General features: G+C 52.0%; 6 protein-coding genes across 6 annotated transcripts; 2 read left to right on the top strand and 4 right to left on the bottom strand.

Moving 5' to 3' along the window:
* Nucleotides 1–150: 150 nt before the first annotated feature.
* On the bottom strand, nucleotides 151–5,603 carry BX661DRAFT_179270 (uncharacterized protein). The gene is made up of 2 exons (XM_051535143.1): nucleotides 4,811–5,603; nucleotides 151–4,528 (listed from the first exon to the last, which is right to left on the bottom strand). Exons 1-2 carry the CDS (start codon nucleotides 5,385–5,387, stop codon nucleotides 264–266), a joined length of 4,842 nt encoding a protein of 1,613 aa, XP_051393544.1. The 5' UTR covers nucleotides 5,388–5,603; the 3' UTR covers nucleotides 151–263.
* A 1,205-nt stretch (nucleotides 5,604–6,808) lies between these two features.
* BX661DRAFT_179268 (nucleotide-diphospho-sugar transferase) lies at nucleotides 6,809–8,509 on the top strand. The gene is made up of 2 exons (XM_051535141.1): nucleotides 6,809–7,498; nucleotides 7,810–8,509. Exons 1-2 carry the CDS (start codon nucleotides 6,928–6,930, stop codon nucleotides 8,475–8,477), a joined length of 1,239 nt encoding a protein of 412 aa, XP_051393543.1. The 5' UTR covers nucleotides 6,809–6,927; the 3' UTR covers nucleotides 8,478–8,509.
* BX661DRAFT_179266 (uncharacterized protein) lies at nucleotides 8,510–12,473 on the bottom strand. The gene has a single exon (XM_051535140.1). The coding sequence runs from the start codon at nucleotides 12,245–12,247 to the stop codon at nucleotides 8,543–8,545; it is 3,705 nt and encodes a 1,234-aa protein (XP_051393542.1). The 5' UTR covers nucleotides 12,248–12,473; the 3' UTR covers nucleotides 8,510–8,542.
* A 3-nt stretch (nucleotides 12,474–12,476) lies between these two features.
* On the bottom strand, nucleotides 12,477–13,029 carry BX661DRAFT_179264 (uncharacterized protein). The gene is made up of 2 exons (XM_051535139.1): nucleotides 12,833–13,029; nucleotides 12,477–12,782 (listed from the first exon to the last, which is right to left on the bottom strand). The coding sequence occupies exons 1-2, from the start codon at nucleotides 12,942–12,944 to the stop codon at nucleotides 12,631–12,633; spliced, it is 264 nt and encodes an 87-aa protein (XP_051393541.1). The 5' UTR covers nucleotides 12,945–13,029; the 3' UTR covers nucleotides 12,477–12,630.
* A 249-nt stretch (nucleotides 13,030–13,278) lies between these two features.
* On the bottom strand, nucleotides 13,279–14,835 carry BX661DRAFT_152208 (multicopper oxidase-domain-containing protein; the record flags this gene model as incomplete). The annotated part of the gene is made up of 1 exon (XM_051533243.1): nucleotides 13,279–14,835. A coding segment is annotated over exon 1 (1,500 nt), but the record flags the coding sequence as incomplete, so codon positions are not given.
* Nucleotides 14,836–15,875: 1,040 nt separating this feature from the next.
* BX661DRAFT_179263 (hsp83-like protein) lies at nucleotides 15,876–18,305 on the top strand. The gene has a single exon (XM_051535138.1). It carries the CDS (start codon nucleotides 16,116–16,118, stop codon nucleotides 18,237–18,239), a length of 2,124 nt encoding a protein of 707 aa, XP_051393539.1. The 5' UTR covers nucleotides 15,876–16,115; the 3' UTR covers nucleotides 18,240–18,305.
* Nucleotides 18,306–18,566: the final 261 nt, after the last annotated feature.

Here is an 18,566-nt window from a genome sequence, read left to right as displayed (position 1 = left end):
TGGTATTGCTTTTAACAGTTACACTCACTATTTAAATACATATTTTTTTGCTACAATCCTCTATTAATCGTTGGTTGATGTATTCTTAATTGCCTTTTTTACTGTTAATTTGGCAGCAAAGTTTTTAATTATGCGTTTTTTCAATACCACTAATCTAAACACAATCTATTCTTTGCTAGTAAAATTAATATCGTAAAATTGTTATTTAAAAATAAAAGTAGACAGGTAGGCCAGCAGAAGCAGAAGCAGCGACTGTGACATGCTTAAACTTGGGCGACCTGTTCCTCTTGAACACGGCCATCAGATTCGTCTTCACAATCGGCAAGGCAACTGTCGCAGCTGCTGTCTGCGTCTGACCCATTGTTCACAATGTCATCTGGAAAGCTACCGCGCGTGCGCTGCATGTCGAGACTGCCGGACTGATAAGCGCTGTCGTTTTTATCAAATACAGCAGCAGCAGCAGGAATACTTAAACCCGTGCGGTCTTTGGACGTGGGTGGAGTTATCAGATCCAGGCCACCAATTTGCTGATTGACATAACCGCCTGGTCCGCTGGCTTTCCTTTCCTCGGATCGTCTGCTAGTGTCCAGGCCATGGTTGCCTTGCCATTGCATCCACTCTTCCAGATCCTGCGGCGAAATTGCGCTAGGCACTCCAACTTGTGACTTGCGACGGCCTGGCGTATAAGGCGTGGAGACGCCAGATTTTTGCTGCTTCATCGCGCGTGCCCAGAACCGCTCCTGCAGCTCGATCTCGCTCGGGTCAGCCTCCGAGTCGCTCACCGTGTCAAACACTTTGGATGTCAGGCTGAGAAAGCTTTTGGTCGAGTGCAACTCGTGTGGTGGTGCGCGTGTGCTTGGTGCCGGCTGTTCGGGCTGCTTTTTGCAATACGTGGCTACTGTCTGTTCAAGTGGGCTGCCACGGCCAATGTTTTTGAGGCTCTCTCTAGTGGCAGTGGCCATTTCTTCCAGGTTGATTTCAATGGGTGTTTCCGGGCGGTCAACCACAGGCGTATCTTCAAATAATTGTTCTGCGACTAAAACAACATTGGAGTCAGTCGTGTTTTCAGCTGTCGCCGTAGGTTTGGCCGGTGCAATTGGTGCTCTAAGCGGTGGCGCTCCGCTGATAATTCGCAGCCACTGCGCATCGAGGGACATGTCATCGGCCGAAGGGATAGTGTGGCTGTCATCATCTCCCCAATTAATCTGCGGCTTGAGCTTTTGGCGGCCGGGCGTCATGGGCGTACCTGCAGATGCTGGCGACATGTCGAACCGTGTGGGCTCAAACCCGCTGTCTCTAGACTCAATGTGTAGCGGCTTTGGAACAGAGCGCCGCTTTCCTGCAGCGCTATCCTCAAAACCTGAGCTCCTGTCAGCGCTTTGGCTCTTCAGTCGGTCCCGAGGATATGGAGTGGGTGCTCTACCAATGGCCGAAGCAAATTGGGTGTCACCACTGCTATTGTTGTCGTCATTACCACTTCCATTGACATTGTCCTCGCCCTCGACACTGGGAAATACAATGCCTGTCGATGGCGGCGCCGTATTAACCATCGGTCGAGCAGGCGCAGCATCCCCCAAAAGGACAGGACCCTGGGGCAAGATAACTGCCTGCGTGCTATTCTCGACGGCAATTCGGCGCAATGCAGAGTGTGACCTGCTGCGTTTGGGAAGTCCTGGCGATATCAGTCCACTGGCAGACGTGTCGGCTAACTTATTCGGCTCAATTGTAGCTAGGCGGTCGCTGTGATTTGTTACCGAGTAAGAATGTGATTTGTTGCTTTTAGTACTCTCAGCGGTGACAGTGGGTTCCTTCTCCTGTTGCTGCATGCTTGACGGATCCGCAATGGTAAACGCCGAAGAGCGACGTACATAACGGCGGACAGGCTGGTTGCCAAACTCGAGCGCTTGCGCATTGGTAGTTGGCGTGGGAGGTGATGTCAAATCATTTTTTCTTGCGTCTTGCTTGTGCCATCCGCTGCGGCCGCTGTGCCTGTCGTTGGCCGGCGCGATTCCAAGAACCTCTTGCAAATTGTCATCACGTTGGCGCTGGCTCAATTCCAAATTAATCAACCGGCGCTGCAGCTTCCAGTACCGGGAATCCGCTTCGGCAAACTGATCGTGGTCCTCCAAGCTGCCGCGAAGTGCCATATGTGGGGCTCGCACAGAGTTTGGCGGAAGCTGAACATAACTCGACCGCCGCGATATCGCGGGCTCTCGGTAGTTTTGCGGCTGGTGCATATCCGTGACATTCGTCGAATATGTGTGCGGGGCTGACACAATTTCAGAGCCACTGATGCTGTGCGGGTACATATGCGGGGTCTTCGGCGCAGCTGCCACCGGAACAATATTCTGGAGAGTAGGATGCCTTTGCGGCATAGAAGCCAATGGCGTCAGCAAGGGCGTGGCTTGGGGCCCGCCAACATCAAGTGTAGAACTCAACGTGAATCTGTATACCGTCCGCTCGCCCCTCGAGTCCTCTGCCTCGCAGGAGACCGTGGTCTCAAGTCTGATAGCGTCGGTACCTCGCTCGACTTTGGCCAGCGAGTGGGATATGAGGTCAGGACTAACGTCACTAAACTGGGACCGGATATTGCGAGCAATGACTGCCTCGTTCCACCGCTGCAGTAGCTGCCCCGCGGCATCGCGCGCATTATTGTCGCCAGCAATGCCCTCCTTGAATTGCATGTTCATTTGCGGCGGAATCGACACATCTGCATTAGCATTTGCGTTAGCAGTGGCAGTGACAGCGGCAGTGGCAGCAGCGGCTTCACTAGACTGTCGTTGACGAACATGTCCTATTTTCCACGGAATTTCTGGGGGCAGCTGACTGCTATCAATGTGATCCATTGACGATGGAGGTACACGCAGGTCGGAAGTCGGGGGGGCAGTGGGCCATGATATGCCGCCGCCGCCGCCGCCGCCACTGATGCTGCTGCTGACAACTGAATTTCCAAAGTCAGACTGCTGTTGCTCGATGGGCTGCGCCATCACTTGTTGTGCCCAAGCCCTGCGACGGGCCTGCTCCTCGCCCGATTCCCACAGCGCGACAGGATTGACAATCAAAGGCGATTTTGGCTGTGGGTAGTAGATCGGAGAGCTGCCTGTGTTACTGCGCGCACTGGACGACCGATGCACACGAGGCGGCGGCTGGTGGGTATGTTCTTTGGTGCTGACATGCGCATGTGGCTGCAGAATGACCTGGGTTGCCTCATGCAGAGGCCGATTATTGGGCTGTGGCATCGGCATGTAGCACTGCTCCTGTTCATGCTGACCGTGCAATGGGCTGTGGTTCCAATTATGCATATCATGATACTGGTGCCAATGCTGCTGCGGTTGTTGCTGCTGATTGCACTGATTGTCTTTCTGGGGCGCGCATTTGTGAGGATGGTGCTGCCAAGGCTGGGACCAGTCCTGATGCTGATGCTGCAGCTGCTGATGCTGCAGCTGCTGTTGCAGCTGATACTGATGCTGGTGTTGGGGCTGATTCTGAGGCTCGTGTTGGGGCGGCTGATAGTGAACATAATCGTGGTGAGGATTGCGATCGTAAAATTGCGGCTGCTCGTGATGGTCGTGGTGGTCGTAGTGGTCGTGGTCCTCGTAGTTTTGCGGCTGTTCAACTATGTGACGTTCAATGTACGCCTGATCATACGAATGTGGCTTGAATTCCTCGTGGTGGAGCCAGCCCTCGCGTGCCATATCCTCCCAAGGCCGCTGTGACTGTATCCACGCAGGTGGCTTCGGCGGCTCAGAGTACTGCTGGTCATCCCTTGCCTTAATGACATGTGGGTGGCTATGGCTGTGGCTGTGATCATGGACTAGTTTGTAAACATGGCTCTGGTCTTGGCTTTGGTCTTGTAGGCTGCTGATGCCGTGACCATGGTCCCTCTGCTTTTGATTAAACTGCTGCTTCTGGTCGGGTTGATCCTGCTGGTCAGACTGCTTCTGCAAGTCAGAAGTTTGGGGGGCAGACGCATGCAAGGTCAGATACGTGTAGTCAAGTGGGTGTACACGTTTGGCAGCCCATGACCAGTCCTTGTCCCAGTCTGAAACCTCCTGCGGAAGCACATGCCTGTGGTCTGGCGAGGCAATAGCCGTGAGACCAGAATGATTGTCTTCGTCTCTGCCACCGCTCTGCGCCTTGGTCACCAACTGCTCTGCAGAAACAGGCGGCTGGGTAATGTGGTGGTAGCCTCGACCAAATGCCACACCCTTGTCATACGGGCCGCGCCAATAGCTCCAACCAGATACGTACTCGTCGTGGATGTTCCACCATAGATTCACGAGCTGCTTCCAGCGCTCAGAGGACGACGGATCAGATATAAGCTGGCCGCCCGGTGTGCGCTCCCAGTGCCAAGGCTTGGATACCCCGATAAAGTGGACCACACGCACGTCGCTACCAAAGCGTTGCAATGCCGGCTTGTATGTGTAGTACACGTTGGCCGTGGCGTTATAGAGGAAGGGCAGGCGGCGGTAGGGCTGCGATGTGGACCAGTCGGCAAACTGCTCGTTCAAAAGACCTTGGTCGGCGCCTAAATTTCAGAGAGAAGATACAAATATTTACACGCAAAAACAGGGTGTATTGTTAGTATTGAAATCACTAGAATATAGTCAGCCTTATAATGGCCGCGCGCGGGTGAGTAAAGTGGATTAGGGCATGGATATAAAGAACAATGTCGCAAGTATGCAGGATGCTACTGATGCTGCTGCTGCCCGTGTGTGTGTATGCGCACATTTAACAAATAAATCGACCAAGCGCCCGTCAATGCCCAAAACCAAATCAAATCAAAACCAAACAAATGAAAAAATCTTACCGTCAAAGCTGGCCGAAGCACTACTCGCACGGCTGACAAGGTCTCTGTAGCAGCCATATCCGGGTGCCAGCAAGAGCACACCCGAGTTGAAACAATCAGGCCACCCAGTGTCTGGCGACGCGGCAACAAGACCCCCGTCTCTCCACCCCGGAAAGTCCCCGCGCCAGTCGTAATACCGAGAAAATAAATCATCAATAGACTGGCGCACCAGCGTATCCGCGTCCAAATAACACAATGCATGCCAGGCACCAAACAATGCCGGATCCCACAGCTGAATCTTTGTCAAAGTGCTCTGCAGATCCGGACGACCCAAAAGCTCTAGCCCCTGGCTATCAGAGGATAACCGCACGTCTGTCTCGATGACACCGTCAAAATGATGCCGCAGCCGCTCCATGGAGTGCTCGCTGAGTTGGTACGGCGTGGCCAGACAGATGATGCTGTGAGAAGTCATTGTTTGCCGAAGAGAGTGTAGAAGTACAAGGGAGCCCTCGACATATGCGTCGCTAGTTACTAACGTCACGTATGCAAATCGCCCCATACCTGGCTGTGCGGAGGCAGTGGCCGCGGTCTCGTTCATGTTGCGAATGCTCTCTATAGAGCGAATAGTTGGTAGAGAAAAATGAATGCTGTAGCTAGTACTTTATGATACAAAGAGAAGGCAAAACAGGAGGGGGTTGAGGCAGTGTGCTGTTTGTGACCGCTAAAGCAGATAAAAAGGGATATTGTAGCAAAGTATCAACAAAAAGAATGATTATTCAAACGGGGAGAAAAGAATGGGTGGGTAGCAAACGCAAGAAGGCGCACATTATTTTAATGCAACACCAGACAAACTGGCTGGCTGGATGAATGCGTGCAACAAAACCAGGAGTAATTTTGTAAGCTCCACCAAATTTGTCCGCTTATTTTTTAAGCCTGATGAAATGGAGGAGTGGGGGGAGAGGCGGAGGAGATTGCATGAAATTACAGCATCAGTGCTCTCAATATGTATATTTCATCTATAAACCTACAATCCCCAAAGCAAGCCAATTGAGATACGTTCAAATGTGCATGATGGATACATACATATACGAAAGACACCTCCACATGCTACCAAGAAAGCCGGCCAAAATCACCTCACTTTTTATACCCACGCACTGATGTTGGGATTCCATTGTTGTAAATCAAAAAAAAATTATATCGCGTCATTGAAGACCATTCGCCTCATTGTTTTCTGCAATGCAGGGCGCAGCGAATCCTTGATAAAGGGAGTGGGTGTGGTGTAGTACGCCATGTAGAGAATGGCAGAAAGAAAGGGAGAATGGATTTGAGAAAAGTACCTATATGTTTGATAACAATTGCATGCAGTGTGTTAGCTGCTTGCTTGTCGCCTCATATTTCACGGCATTTTTTTATTGGGCTCACAGAAAAAAAACAAGGATTTTTAAAAGGCGGGGCACATATCTTGCGTTGAGCGTTGAGTGTTGAGCTGTCGCAGTGCGTGGGTGCATTCATGCATATTGGTGCTGCTTGCAAATGGGCGAGATTTGCAGACGACATCATAAATTTTGTGGTATTTTCAGACACCTGTTTATTATTTGTCTGCCAGCCAAAAAAAACTGGAGTACACAATGTGTGTCCAAAGTCGGATATTTACGTTTTTATTTTTGTTTTCAGCAACTGCTCAACATTTAAATACTGGGTTTATGCGCAGTCGCCTACATAATAAAGATGATGATGATGTCAAGGCCATTCTGATTCCGGCATTCAACAGGCCAATGAATAAATAACATTTCAAAAGGCATATTAAAAAACTACTTGTTTGCTTACATGGCCCCTATAACAGTCTTTATAACTAAAAAAACCCTCGATAAGCAGTTCAAGTGTAAGAGCAATGTCGACAAAGAGAAAGAGAAATAAAGAGAAAGGATGATCCGCACATTTTTCTAACCCCCCATTGACACGCTCTTTCTATGTTTTGATGATACAAATGTCTAAAAAAACAATTTCTCCCTCTCTCTCTCTTTTAAATCTTATTTGTTTTTCTTTCCTGCTCTCAATTATAACCCATTTTATCATTGTAAAAACAAAATTTAAATACACATAAATAAACATAAATATTTTACAAAAAACAATTTATCATGGCTGAAACAAACACTAATACTTCAACATCACGCAAGTGTTTTGCAACCTTGCTTACAACCGATTCGTATCTCCACGGCGCCCTGACACTCGCCGCATCTCTGCGCACAACCAACACCAAGTATGAGATTATCTGCCTAGTATCCGACAAACAGCTCTCCGCGCCATCCCTCGATCGACTCTCTTCAGCATTCGACAGGATCATCAATGTTCCTGCCTTAGACACAAAGGACAAAGTCAATCTGGCGCTGCTCAAAAGGCCTGATCTCGGATCCACCGTGACCAAGATTGCAGTCTGGTCGCTGACCGAGTATCAGCGCATAGTGTTTTTGGACGCAGATACATTGGTGCTCCAGCCAATTGACTCGCTGCTGGATAATAATGTAGAGACTGGTAGTGGTGGGTGGGCGGGTCGTCCGAATGGCGGTATGCGGAGGAAGGGCTTGCTGGGTGCTGCGCCGGATTTGGGGTGGCCGGACTGCTTCAACTCGGGTGTGTTTGTCGCACAGCCTGCCGAGGCCACACACGAGGAGTTGCTCAAGATGCTTTACGCCCAGGGATCGTTTGATGGTAACATATTTTTAGAAACTGCGAATGCCTTTGTCCCTCTGTATATATTTGACCACCGCTCCTTTTACTCATAAAATGAATGAGTTGCGTTAAATCTAGCTTAATATACATGTGTATCTAGTGAAATAGTATGCGTGCGTGCATACAGCAACTGAAAACATCGCAATATTTACCAATTTTTTGTTATGATTTTTTTTGCACCATGGATCTCCTGAGATGATGAATAACCCGATCCAAACATGCTTCAATTGATTTATATGTAAAATGTTTCAATTGTACTAATAATTTTTATTTATAAATCTTATATATAGGCGGAGACCAAGGTCTATTGAACGAGTATTTTAGTGACTGGAGCCGTGCCGACCATACGCGCCGCCTGTCCTTCAGCTTCAATACTACCTCGAGTAGTTTTTATACCTACGCACCGGCATTTGCGAGGTTCTCCAATGACATCAAGGTAGTTCACTTTATTGGACCGCAGAAACCGTGGAAATGCAGTCGCCCTGTCAGCAAAGCTGTTTCAGACAGTGCTGTTATCGCTTCCAATGGCAGCAGTGATTTTGATAATGGTGGGTTGGGTAAACTTGTCGAAAAGTGGTGGAGTGTCCACGACGCATATGTGTCGACCCATAGCACCAATATCGGGGCGATTGCCAAGGTTGTCGAGGTTGCCGATGTGTCTCTCAAGGGCATGATTTCTGAAAGTGCAAAGGAGACAGATGCTAGGGTCGATACCGTGGCCAAGGCAAGCGTCAAGGGTCTGGCCTCGTCACATGTTACGGATAACGCATGGAAGAGAGATAATGGTGGGAGCGGTGGCAGCAGCAGCAACAATGCGCTGATAAAACAAAGCCGGGTAGTTGGAGTGGCAGTGGTAGAGGATGACAGCTGGGGTGTGTTTACGCCAGCTGCCGATTTTACACTGCAACCAACGATATCCAGAAGAAAATCAAATGGACTCTCGCCCAGAAGCAACTAGGGTTATTTTTTTAAAATAGTTTTAATGATACATTTGAATAACAAAATAATAACAAAATATTATTATTATTTATTATCTTCGTTCGTGTTGTTGCCAGTGACGGTGACGTTGCCGTTTTCAGTGCCACTACCACCGGCAGCATACTCCCTGACGATACTCATTATAGACTCATCGACCTTGACATGCATGCGAACAATCTGGCGCATAGTCTCGACAAATAAATCCCTGTGTCCATCCTCTGCCAACGTCCGAAATACCAACGCATACAACCACGACTCAGCAGTCAACCCAAGCGCATGCATAGCGTCCAAAAGCGCCACTGCATTATCAACCAACTGCTTGTCCAAATAATACTCGATAATCAAGGCGAAATGAGCCGCACCACGATGCACCCGATCCAAACCCCAATATCTTCCCTGTCCCAACTGCTCGCAGCGCTCCAAACTGCCCATAGCGCCAAAGACCCGCAGGGCAGAGTCAATATTGTTCTGGCGCAGATGAAGAGAGATCCAGTGCAGTGCTGTTGTTTCGTCATGCGGGATGCCTTTGCTCACCATGAGGTCGATGAAGGATTCGGCCTTGGCGTAGTCTTGTGCGCGAATGCATGCCTGTATGAGGGTGGAGTAGGCCGCGCGCGGAGTGTAGATCTTGTGGTAGTCGAATTCCTCCCAGACCAGCAGCAGCTTGCCTAGGCACATCTTATGGTGCTCAATGGCATAGTCTATAAAATGACCCTCCTCTGCCTCCTGAGCCTTCCGAGCCTCGATTGCCGCTCTTTCCTCTTCCCCGTTCAAAGAGAAAAAATGCTCTGGATCGGCCACAGAGTGATCCTGCTGCGCCGAGCCGTCTGCTAATGACTGGCCTGCATCCAAACGACCTGCAGCCACCGCCAGTCTGCGACTCTGCCTGGCCGGCGGAATAATGCGCATGTAGCAGTCCATGATCATGGTCAGGATCTTTGAGGACGGCTTGACCTTGTGCACACGCATCTCATCCAGCACGCTCTCCACGCCCCTAACCGACCCGCACTGCGCGCACCCCTTGGCGATAGCGCCAAAAAGCCCAATGTCCAAACGGCCTGCGGGCAAGTCCCGCACCAAGCCCAAGCAATCCTCGTAAGCACCCAGTGATGATGACGAGATTGCTGCCAGCGACCGCACGATCATCGGCAGGCTCATACCGGCATCGATAGCCGGCCCAATGTTGCGCTTCAGGCAGTTGGCCAGGTAAGATGCGGACAGATTCGGCAGCAGGTCCTTTGGATCCCGCTGGCACTTTGTCAAAGAAACCAAAACATGTGAAAACGCCCGCGTATATATTTTGCGCGTCGGCGAAAGCGAGTGCTCGCGCAAGACGCGCAGGACCATATCGGCGACCACGCAGCCGTACACGGACTGCGCAACAGAGTCCAAGATGCTCTGAGCCACCTGCATCTTGACCTCAGTGGCACCAACGGCCGTGCGCACCATCAGCAGTAGGGCATGCATGTAGTGGGGCGCCAGGCGGTCGGTGAGCCGGCCCCAAACCGACTGCCTTGTGGTATGGGATTCGGCCAGCGCCCCGACAACCCACTCGAAGTCAACCATGCGGCCGGCCTCGACGCACCTAAACAGAACCGTGTCGCAGACATCGTCGGACACAGGCCCCAGGCCGCGTGTACGCTGCAGGTAGCGCAGAAAGTTGGCGGCGTCGCTGGCCGTCGAGTTGAGCGCCAGGTAGTGGCTGCACAGGTTGGCCGCCGCCGGGTGCATTGGGATGTTGTGCTGCACCGCATGGCTAATCATCGCGTGCGAGCGGTCGCGCAGGCGGTTGTTGATGCAATACGTGATCACCATGCCGTACGGCAGGCTGCGTCTGGGCACTGGCAGCGTGCAGAGAAAGTCAAAGGCGCTCAGCGCGTGCGCGATCCCCCGGTGCTCGATCAAAATGGAGACCAGGCCATGTGCCGTCGAGGCCGGCAGGTTAAGGTGGCCCAGGTCGGTGGAGCGCAGGTGGTCGCGCAGGTGGTCGTAGACCGGCAGTGCAGACAAGGGCTGCGGCCCGTGGAGCCGCAGCCGCAGCGCCTTGAACAGAAGCTGGATGGATGCTGGCACGCCCAGCGCGAACAGCCGGTCAAAGGCCCCCAGCGCCACGTCCGAGCCGCCACGCAGCCACAGCTCGTCCACGAGCCGGCCAAACAGCCGGAACGACGGTGTGAACCCGCGCTCAGCCATGCTCTCAGCCATGCGCGCCAGCTCCCGCGGCTCAATAGAGCCATCGGCCAGCGCCAGCTCCAGCGCAATGTTCTCTGTCTCGTTGTTTTCTGGGAAGCGCGTCGAGCCCAGCCCTCCGATTTCGCGCGCCAGCGGCACGTTGTCGACGGCACACAGCGCGCGCACGGCGCGGGACACCCCTTGGCCGGGCTTCGCACTGACGCGGCGTGCCATGGCTGCCACCAGCGGGCGGTTGCCGCGCCGGGCGGCGTTCTCCATGATGACGGCACACAGGCTGGCGGGCTGGCGGGCTGGGTTTGCAGTGTCAATGCGGCCGGCCACGGCGTCGAACATCTCGTCCTGCTGCGCCTCGCCGTACCCGCGTAGCAGCCCGACGAGAAAATCGGAGTCGGGCGCGCGGCCCCAGCTGCGCATGAACGCGGAGACTTCAGCGAGCCGTGCCGAGCTGCGGCTCTGATCGGCGTCCAGCGCGCACGCCTGCGCCAGGGCGCCCAGCGCTTGGGCGTCCGGCTCCAGCCCGAGCCGCCGCATGGTGTCAAAGAGCGCATACGCCGCCGGCGCGTTGTTCATTTGCGCGTACTCGGACAGCAGCGCGCCGAACATCGGCGCAGTCGCACGGCCGCCGGCAGCCAGGCGCGTGTCAAAGAGCGCCTGGCCCTCTTTCTGCCGCACGCTCCAGAACAGCGCCAGGCACATGCTCCAGTCGACGTCGTCGCCCTTGGCCTCTGCCGCTGCGTAGCACCGCTGCGCGTCTTTGATTGACCCCAGCCGCGCGTATGCCCGGATCAGCGTCGGACGCACGAGGGCCAGCGTCTCGGCGTGGCCCTGCGCCAAGTCGCGCTCGATCTGCGCCAGCAACCGCCGCCCGTTGATCAGCCCGAGATTCGCGCCGTAGTTCACCAGCCGCTTCGCCATGGCTCCGTCCAGCGCTGTGCCGCTCGCAATGGCCGCACGGTAGGCCCGCCACACCGCGCGCGGATCCGTGCATATCGAGGGCTGGTCCAGAAGACCTTCCAATGCCTCTGCCAGCTCGGGTCCACTCGGCCTGCCGGCCCCCTCAGAGCCCAAGGGATCAGGAGCACGCTGCACCTGCGCACCGATGGGCTGGGCCGGGGCCTGCGGCACGAGCGGCGGCACATTGTCTGCACCCAGCGGCTTCTCCAGCCGCGCGCATATGCGCTCCACCGTGGCGATCTCGCCAGCTTCCAGCTCTCGCCGAGCTGTGATCTCAGTGAGCACATGGGCGATGCGGCCAAGCGCCCTGGCGCCATCCGTGTCGCCAGCCATCACCTCCAGCAGCCGCTCGAGCGTCTCCCACGACAACTGCTCGCGAGATACCCGCCGGTACATCCCCCATGCCTCTTCTCGTCGGGCGGCCGATCCCGCCTGTGAGTCTGCGCGCAACTCGTTGCGCAGCCGCTGGTCGGCCGTTAGACCCGCTGTTGTCAGTCGCCGTCTGTGTTGTGTGCTGATTTGCTTGATGTCGCCGGTCTTTGCTGTGCGACTGTGCGCTATTGCTCGTCGCCGCAGGTGCTGCCATGCTATGCAATTTGACATGACAAAACACCCCACACTGTGTATAGCGAAATGGATAAGAAAAAGGATCCCTCCCCTCGCCTTGTTCTAGAGGTCAAGTGCAGGTGTGTTTTGTAGTTTCTATTTTTTGGCGCTGCGAATTCCCGTAGTTGAAATCGTCTCTCTTTCTCGCGCTCTCTGTCTATGCGCTGCCTCTAATCAACAATTTGAATTGGTGTTTTTTATTTGAAAATACTCTTGAAACAAGAAAAAGCGACAGAGGTCGGTATCCCGTTGAAAAAACGCCCACAGATAAAGAACAGAACCCAAAAAGACGGCCTGGAAATTTCAGGAAATCAGCCGATCAAGCCTATTGGGCGCTCTTTCGCTTTTTTTCTTCCTTTTTTCCTTTTTCGCGCTAAATCTTAAAAATAAAAAATGTTGGAGCCTAATGGAGGCCCAAGAGCGACAGAATTCAAAGTCGCAAGCTCCTCCCTTTTACAGGAGTGCGTTGCCAGCCAGTGGGTACTATGAGCGTCCATGATTGATCTGGCCCAGGCTCCATGCAGTAAAAAAACTTGATACGCAGCGTTTTTACGGCTGCGTGCTCGGATTCCAGACAAATACAGCGTACCGCGAGGTGTCCCGACAAAACGTCAGTACACAATGCGGCCAAAAAATCCCATGGAATCAAAAAAAACATCTCAAGACTCCCAATGAAGGGAATCAATGAGAACATTTAATGAGAGGGGGGACACTGGGCGTCTGGAACCAAAGCAAAATACGAGATTTTCTCAAGCGCACAGAATTTAGGGCGTTTTGAGAAGAAAAACTTAAGGGCGAGCGCGTTTTAGCGCTTGGAAATTCGCTTTTTGGCTGTATCCAACAATTATCACCAAGTGCGTTATGGCAAAAATCATGCCATTTTGCCATGCTTATTTCTTGAATTAACAAGCAAAAATTATTAATTAAATGTTTATATTTCAATAAATTAATTTGACATGTCGACAACCAAAAAATCCTTGTTTGTTTTAGCTGGGCACAGGTGGGAGTCCACTCAGATCAAAGCCCTTGTTGCCAGCCCCGTTCCCAGAAGCCTTGATTCCCTGCCGTAGGCACATCTGTATCATATTCTTCGGGATACTCTGCGTTCTTTGCAGCATATCCGGCGCCTCAACAAACGTCACCGCCAGACCCAAAGCAAAATGCACGTCCATATGGCAATGGAACAGCCACACTCCCGGATTGTCAGCAACGAAGCGCAGCTTCACATAGTGGAATGCAGCAACAACTACCGTGTCTCTTTTTATCGGCCATCCACTAAACTTTTTAACTGGCGCCGGATCTAGCCTGGCAGTGCTAGAGACCCCGGATGGTCCCGACTCGATGATCTGGAATGTGTGGCCATGGAGGTGCATAGCGTGGTCGATAGCCGTTGGATTGTGCATATCGATCTCAATCACTTGACCATGTCTGATTACATGTGCCTCAGTCTGCGGACCGTATATAGCCTCGTCCAATGCCAGATGGCCCATTGAGAGCGCAGTAAAAAGCGTGGGGGCCAGTGGTGATCTGTAGGGCACCTTGTCGAGAACCGCCAGCGTCATGTTGCCCTTGTATCTCCTGCTGCCTGCAACCAGCCTAATTGTCCGGTCGACCTTTAAGGCCGGCTGCATATCAAATGCCTGCAAACTTGTATCCTCGGCCCACAGCATTTTTTTGTCGCTATCTGTGGCAATATTTTTGACTGGTGCACCCCTTTTGTACTCGATCAGGCCCTGGTAGTACCTTGGGTTGAGCCCAGGCAAAAATGGGACAAAGTTGGCATATAGCGTCGCATTGTAAATATAGTTAAACTCGTCAGAATTGTGCGCCTGGACGACCACCGAGTATCTTTGTCCGGGGCCGATATCCAAACCATCAACGGCCAGTGGCTGCGAAATGATCCCGTCGGCCTCAATGATGTTCAAAATGTGACCCGGCAAGCTGAACTTGAACCATTCTGTCGATGCCATATTAACTACACGAAGTCGATACTTTTTTCTCGGCATAAAGCAAATAGGCTTTGTCTCATTTCCATTGAACCCGTTGATCAACCCAAACGGGAATGATGCTGGCGGAGGGAATGTCACTGTCGGATTAAGCAGCTCATCCATCCGCGTGTGGAACTCCACTGGATACCACTCCTCCATGAACATCAGAACATCCTCGTCATATTGCATTGGGAGTGCGCTCAAATCCTTGTCATAGACAATCAGCGGTGTGCGCAGCCCGTCGACATTCTGGTGGTCAAAGTGGCCGTGTAGCCAGAATGTGCCCGCCTGGTGCACGTAGTGCTCATAGGTAAAGTTTGTACCAGGAGGTATCCCGCACTGGGTTACCATGCCAGCGCCATCCATGTAGCCGGTGCCGTTCTGCAGCAGCCCATGCGCGTGGATAGTCGTTGGTGCATCCAGCGAGTTGACAACGTTGATGACCAGTATGTCTCCAACAGTAATGTAGACTGGTGGGACAGGCAGCTTTCCGTTGACACCGATGGCGCGCCTCAGGTTGTAGCCGTCACGATTAACCATCACGTAGCCAATGTCCCAGTTGTGTACCACGCGGGCGCCGTAGCACCAGCTTGAAAGCAGAGCAAGTAAGATAAATATGAATAGATAACGCATTGCAGTGCACATAGTATATATGCTGAATAAAGAATATACTTGCGATAATATTTGAACAGCAAGGGAAATTTTGTAAAAATTTTTTTGGAAAAAAATGCTATTTCATTTCAAAAACATTAAATTTTATAACGCAAAAAAACCACGCATTTTGCTTGTGTAGAAAATATTTTGGAGCGATTTTTATCCAAACACCAACGACAACGCCAATGAATATGAAAACACAACAAACTAACAATTACAACTGGCATTCATCTATGACACATGTCTGAAAATGACAATGCGGTATGTTGTATTTTTTTCCATGGAATGCAAACACTTAAATGACAATGCTGGCGACACAAATTTTATTGGTCTTTCAAGCGTGGCTGATCTGCCAACTAGTAGTGCGCCAAAAACAAGCACAATGCCATGCTTAAAAGAAAAGTAGCTACCAAATAAATGTCTTTAATTGTCCTGTCTATGTCTCCTGGTTCACTGTTTTATTGTCCTTGCGTCCCTTCCAAAAAAGAATAGACACATGTTTTAGTCACCCAAAAATTCGAGCTCGCAATGTGACGCAGTGCTAAAAGTGTCTTTCTACGTCACTTGCCAAAACCTCAGACTGATCTGTCGCTGATCCCATGATTCGATTTGTTATATATTAATTAAATCCAAAAAATTAATCAGCTCGAGCCAAGAAATTGAGTTTCGATCGACACGAGCCAATCAAATATTCTATTTGGCTTCAGAAAGAACACCACAGAACCCTCAAGAACAACGCGCTGTGGATTTTCCTTTCCAGCCCTCGGTCTAAAAGAAATCCAAGACATTTTATTGGAGCAGGGTTTTGTGGAAATGACACGCACACAAAACAACGACACAAAAAAGACCAAGAAGCCAAGATGCCCAGAGAATATTCTGGAGCCTCAAAGGCGCAGAAGACTAAGCGTTTAGCAGAAAATATGGCTGCAACGGCGCAGAGTACGTATATAAGCCGCCAGCAGTATCTTCTGGGCTAACAAGAATTTTCTTTACTCAATTCATCCAAAACGCAACTAGCATTTTCACATACTCTCTCTCAGCAAACTATATATATTTTTTACTTTTGATCGCAGCAAGCGCTTTTCTTCTCTCTTCTCTTTTTTCTTCACTATTCAATAAAAACTTACTTTTTTTGTTGTTATACTTTTGTTTATACTAAGCCTCATTTTTTTACACACCACTTATCCTTTATTTCACAACCAACTACTTGCCAGAATCAAAACATGAGCGGCAACACCGAGACCTTCAGCTTCCAGGCTGAGATTTCTCAGCTGATGAGCCTTTTCGTCAACGCTGTTTACCAGAACAAGGAGATTTTCCTGCGCGAGCTCATCTCCAACGCCAGTGACGCCCTCGACAAGGTCCGCTACCAGTCACTCACCGACCCCTCGGTGCTTGACTCGGGCAAGGATCTCAGGATCACCATCATCCCCGATGTTGCCAACAAGGTGCTGATCATCCGCGATACCGGTATCGGTATGACCAAGGCCGACCTCATCAACAACCTGGGTACCATCGCCAAGTCGGGCACCAAGTCCTTCATGGAGATGGTCCAGGAGACCAAGGACGCCTCTATGATTGGTCAGTTCGGTGTCGGTTTCTACTCGGCCTACCTCGTTGCCGACGAGGTCGAGGTCATCTCCAAGCACAACGACGACGAGCAGTACATCTGGCGCTCGAGCGCTGGGCAGAACTTCACTGTCACCCGTGACACCGTTAACGAGCCCATTGGCCGCGGTAGCGAGGTCCGTCTGCACCTTAAGGAGGACCAGCTCGAGTACCTCGAGGAGCGCCGCATCAAGGAGGTCGTGAAGAAGCACTCCGAGTTTATCTCCTACCCCATCCACCTCATCTTCCAGAAGGAGGTTGAGAAGGAGGTCCCCGTCGACGAGTCCGAGGAGGCTGCTGATGACGAGGATAAGGACGAGAACAAGGCCAAGATTGAGGAGATCGAGGACGAAGACGAGGAGAAGCCCAGCGCCAAGACCAAGAAGGTCAAGCAGAACGAGACCGTTGATGAGGAGCTTAACCAGACCAAGCCCATCTGGACCCGCAACCCCGACACCGTCCAGAAGGAGGAGTATAACGCCTTCTACAAGTCGCTCACCAACGACTGGGAGGACCCCCTGGCTGTCAAGCACTTTTCGGTCGAGGGCCAGCTTGAGTTCCGTTCCATCCTCTTCACCCCGCAGCGCGCCCCCTTCGACCTGTTCGAGGGCAAGAAGAAGCGCAACAACATCAAGCTGTACGTGCGCCGCGTGTTCATCATGGACGACTGCGATGAGCTGATCCCCGAGTGGCTTAACTTTGTCAAGGGTATTGTCGACTCTGAGGATCTGCCCCTCAACCTGTCGCGCGAGGTCCTGCAGCAGAACAAGATCCTCAAGGTCATCCGCAAGAACCTCGTCAAAAAGTGCATTGAAATGTTCGCCGAGATTGCCGAGGATAAGGACAACTTCAACAAGTTCTACGAGGCGTTCGGCAAGAACATCAAGCTCGGTATCCATGAGGACTCGCAGAACCGCGCCAAGCTCGCCGAGTACCTGCGCTACAACTCGACCAAGTCGACCGACGAGGTCACGTCGCTCAAGGACTACATCACTCGCATGCCCGAGAACCAGAAGTTCATCTACTACATCACTGGTGAGTCGCGCCAGGCTGTCGAGTCGTCGCCCTTCCTGGAGGTGCTGAAGCGCAAGGGCTACGAGGTCCTGTTCCTTGTCGATCCCATCGACGAGTATGCCGTCCAGCAGCTCAAGGAGTACGAGGGCAAGGAGCTCAAGTCGATCAGCAAGGAGGGCCTTGACCTCGATGACTCTGAGGACGAGAAGAAGAAGTTTGAGGAGCAGAAGAAGGCTCTCGAGCCCCTGTGCGCCGCCGTCAAGGAGATCCTCGGCGACAAGGTCGAGAAGGTCGTCGTCACCGACCTCATCTCGGAGTCGCCCTGCGTTATTCTCACCGGTCAGTTCGGCTGGTCCGCCAACATGGAGCGCATCATGAAGTCGCAGGCCCTGCGCGACTCGGGAGGCATGTCATCGTACATGGCGTCCAAGCGCACCCTGGGTCTGCAGCCCACCCACCCGATCATCCGCGAGCTCCAGGCCAAGGTTGCTGCCGACAAGAACGACAAGACCGTGCGTGACCTCGTCAACCTCATGTACGAGACGTCGCTGCTGGCCTCAGGCTTCAGCCTCGAGGACCCCTCGACCTTCGCCAACCGCATCTACCGCATGGTCAAGCTTGGCCTGAGCCTCGATGAGGACGAGAGCGCTATCGCCCAGCCTGACTCTGCCGACGCCCCCGCCCTCGAGGAGATCACCGACTCCAACATGGAGGAGATCGACTAATTGTAATTCGCCCCCCTTTCCTATGTTTGTGTCCATTTTTTTCAATAAAAATATACTAAAATAATTCTCACTTCAATTACCAAGCTTTTTGTTTATTTATTTCTCTGGTCATGCGTGCCAAATAAACAAATACAGAACGAGGCGCTTGTGGCAGAAGAAAACCTGCCCAACCACATGCAGGAAAACAATACGCATCGTCGACCCGGACCAGCCCGGCGGAAAAGTCAAAACAAAACTAGAACCTTTCGGGGGGGGGGAAAAAAGGTTAATATGTATTCTACGTCATCGTGTGGCGGGACAAGTGCGTGCAAACAAAAGAAAAAAATT

The sequence above is a fragment of the Kickxella alabastrina genome (genome assembly GCF_025024165.1).
Source record: "Kickxella alabastrina strain RSA 675 chromosome Unknown BX661scaffold_5, whole genome shotgun sequence".
Lineage (NCBI taxonomy): Eukaryota > Fungi > Kickxellomycota > Kickxellomycetes > Kickxellales > Kickxellaceae > Kickxella > Kickxella alabastrina.
The sequence above is the reverse complement of the archived record's forward strand: the minus strand, read 5'-3'. Positions and strand labels throughout refer to the sequence as shown.

Excerpts from the sequence above, each read along its gene's own strand:
- BX661DRAFT_179263 (XM_051535138.1), top strand. The coding sequence starts at position 16,116 with ATGAGCGGCAACACCGAGACCTTCAGCTTCCAGGCTGAGATTTCTCAG.
- BX661DRAFT_179270 (XM_051535143.1), bottom strand. The coding sequence starts at position 5,387 with ATGAACGAGACCGCGGCCACTGCCTCCGCACAGCCAGGTATGGGGCGA. Across the intron at positions 4,529-4,810 it reads TGCTTCGGCCAGCTTTGACG|GCGCCGACCAAGGTCTTTTG; the intron begins GTAAGATTTTTT and ends TCTGAAATTTAG.
- BX661DRAFT_179264 (XM_051535139.1), bottom strand. The coding sequence starts at position 12,944 with ATGTTCTCATTGATTCCCTTCATTGGGAGTCTTGAGATGTTTTTTTTG. Across the intron at positions 12,783-12,832 it reads GGGACACCTCGCGGTACGCT|TTTTTTTACTGCATGGAGCC; the intron begins GTATTTGTCTGG and ends CTGCGTATCAAG.
- BX661DRAFT_179268 (XM_051535141.1), top strand. The coding sequence starts at position 6,928 with ATGGCTGAAACAAACACTAATACTTCAACATCACGCAAGTGTTTTGCA. Across the intron at positions 7,499-7,809 it reads CGCCCAGGGATCGTTTGATG|GCGGAGACCAAGGTCTATTG; the intron begins GTAACATATTTT and ends TCTTATATATAG.
- BX661DRAFT_179266 (XM_051535140.1), bottom strand. The coding sequence starts at position 12,247 with ATGTCAAATTGCATAGCATGGCAGCACCTGCGGCGACGAGCAATAGCG.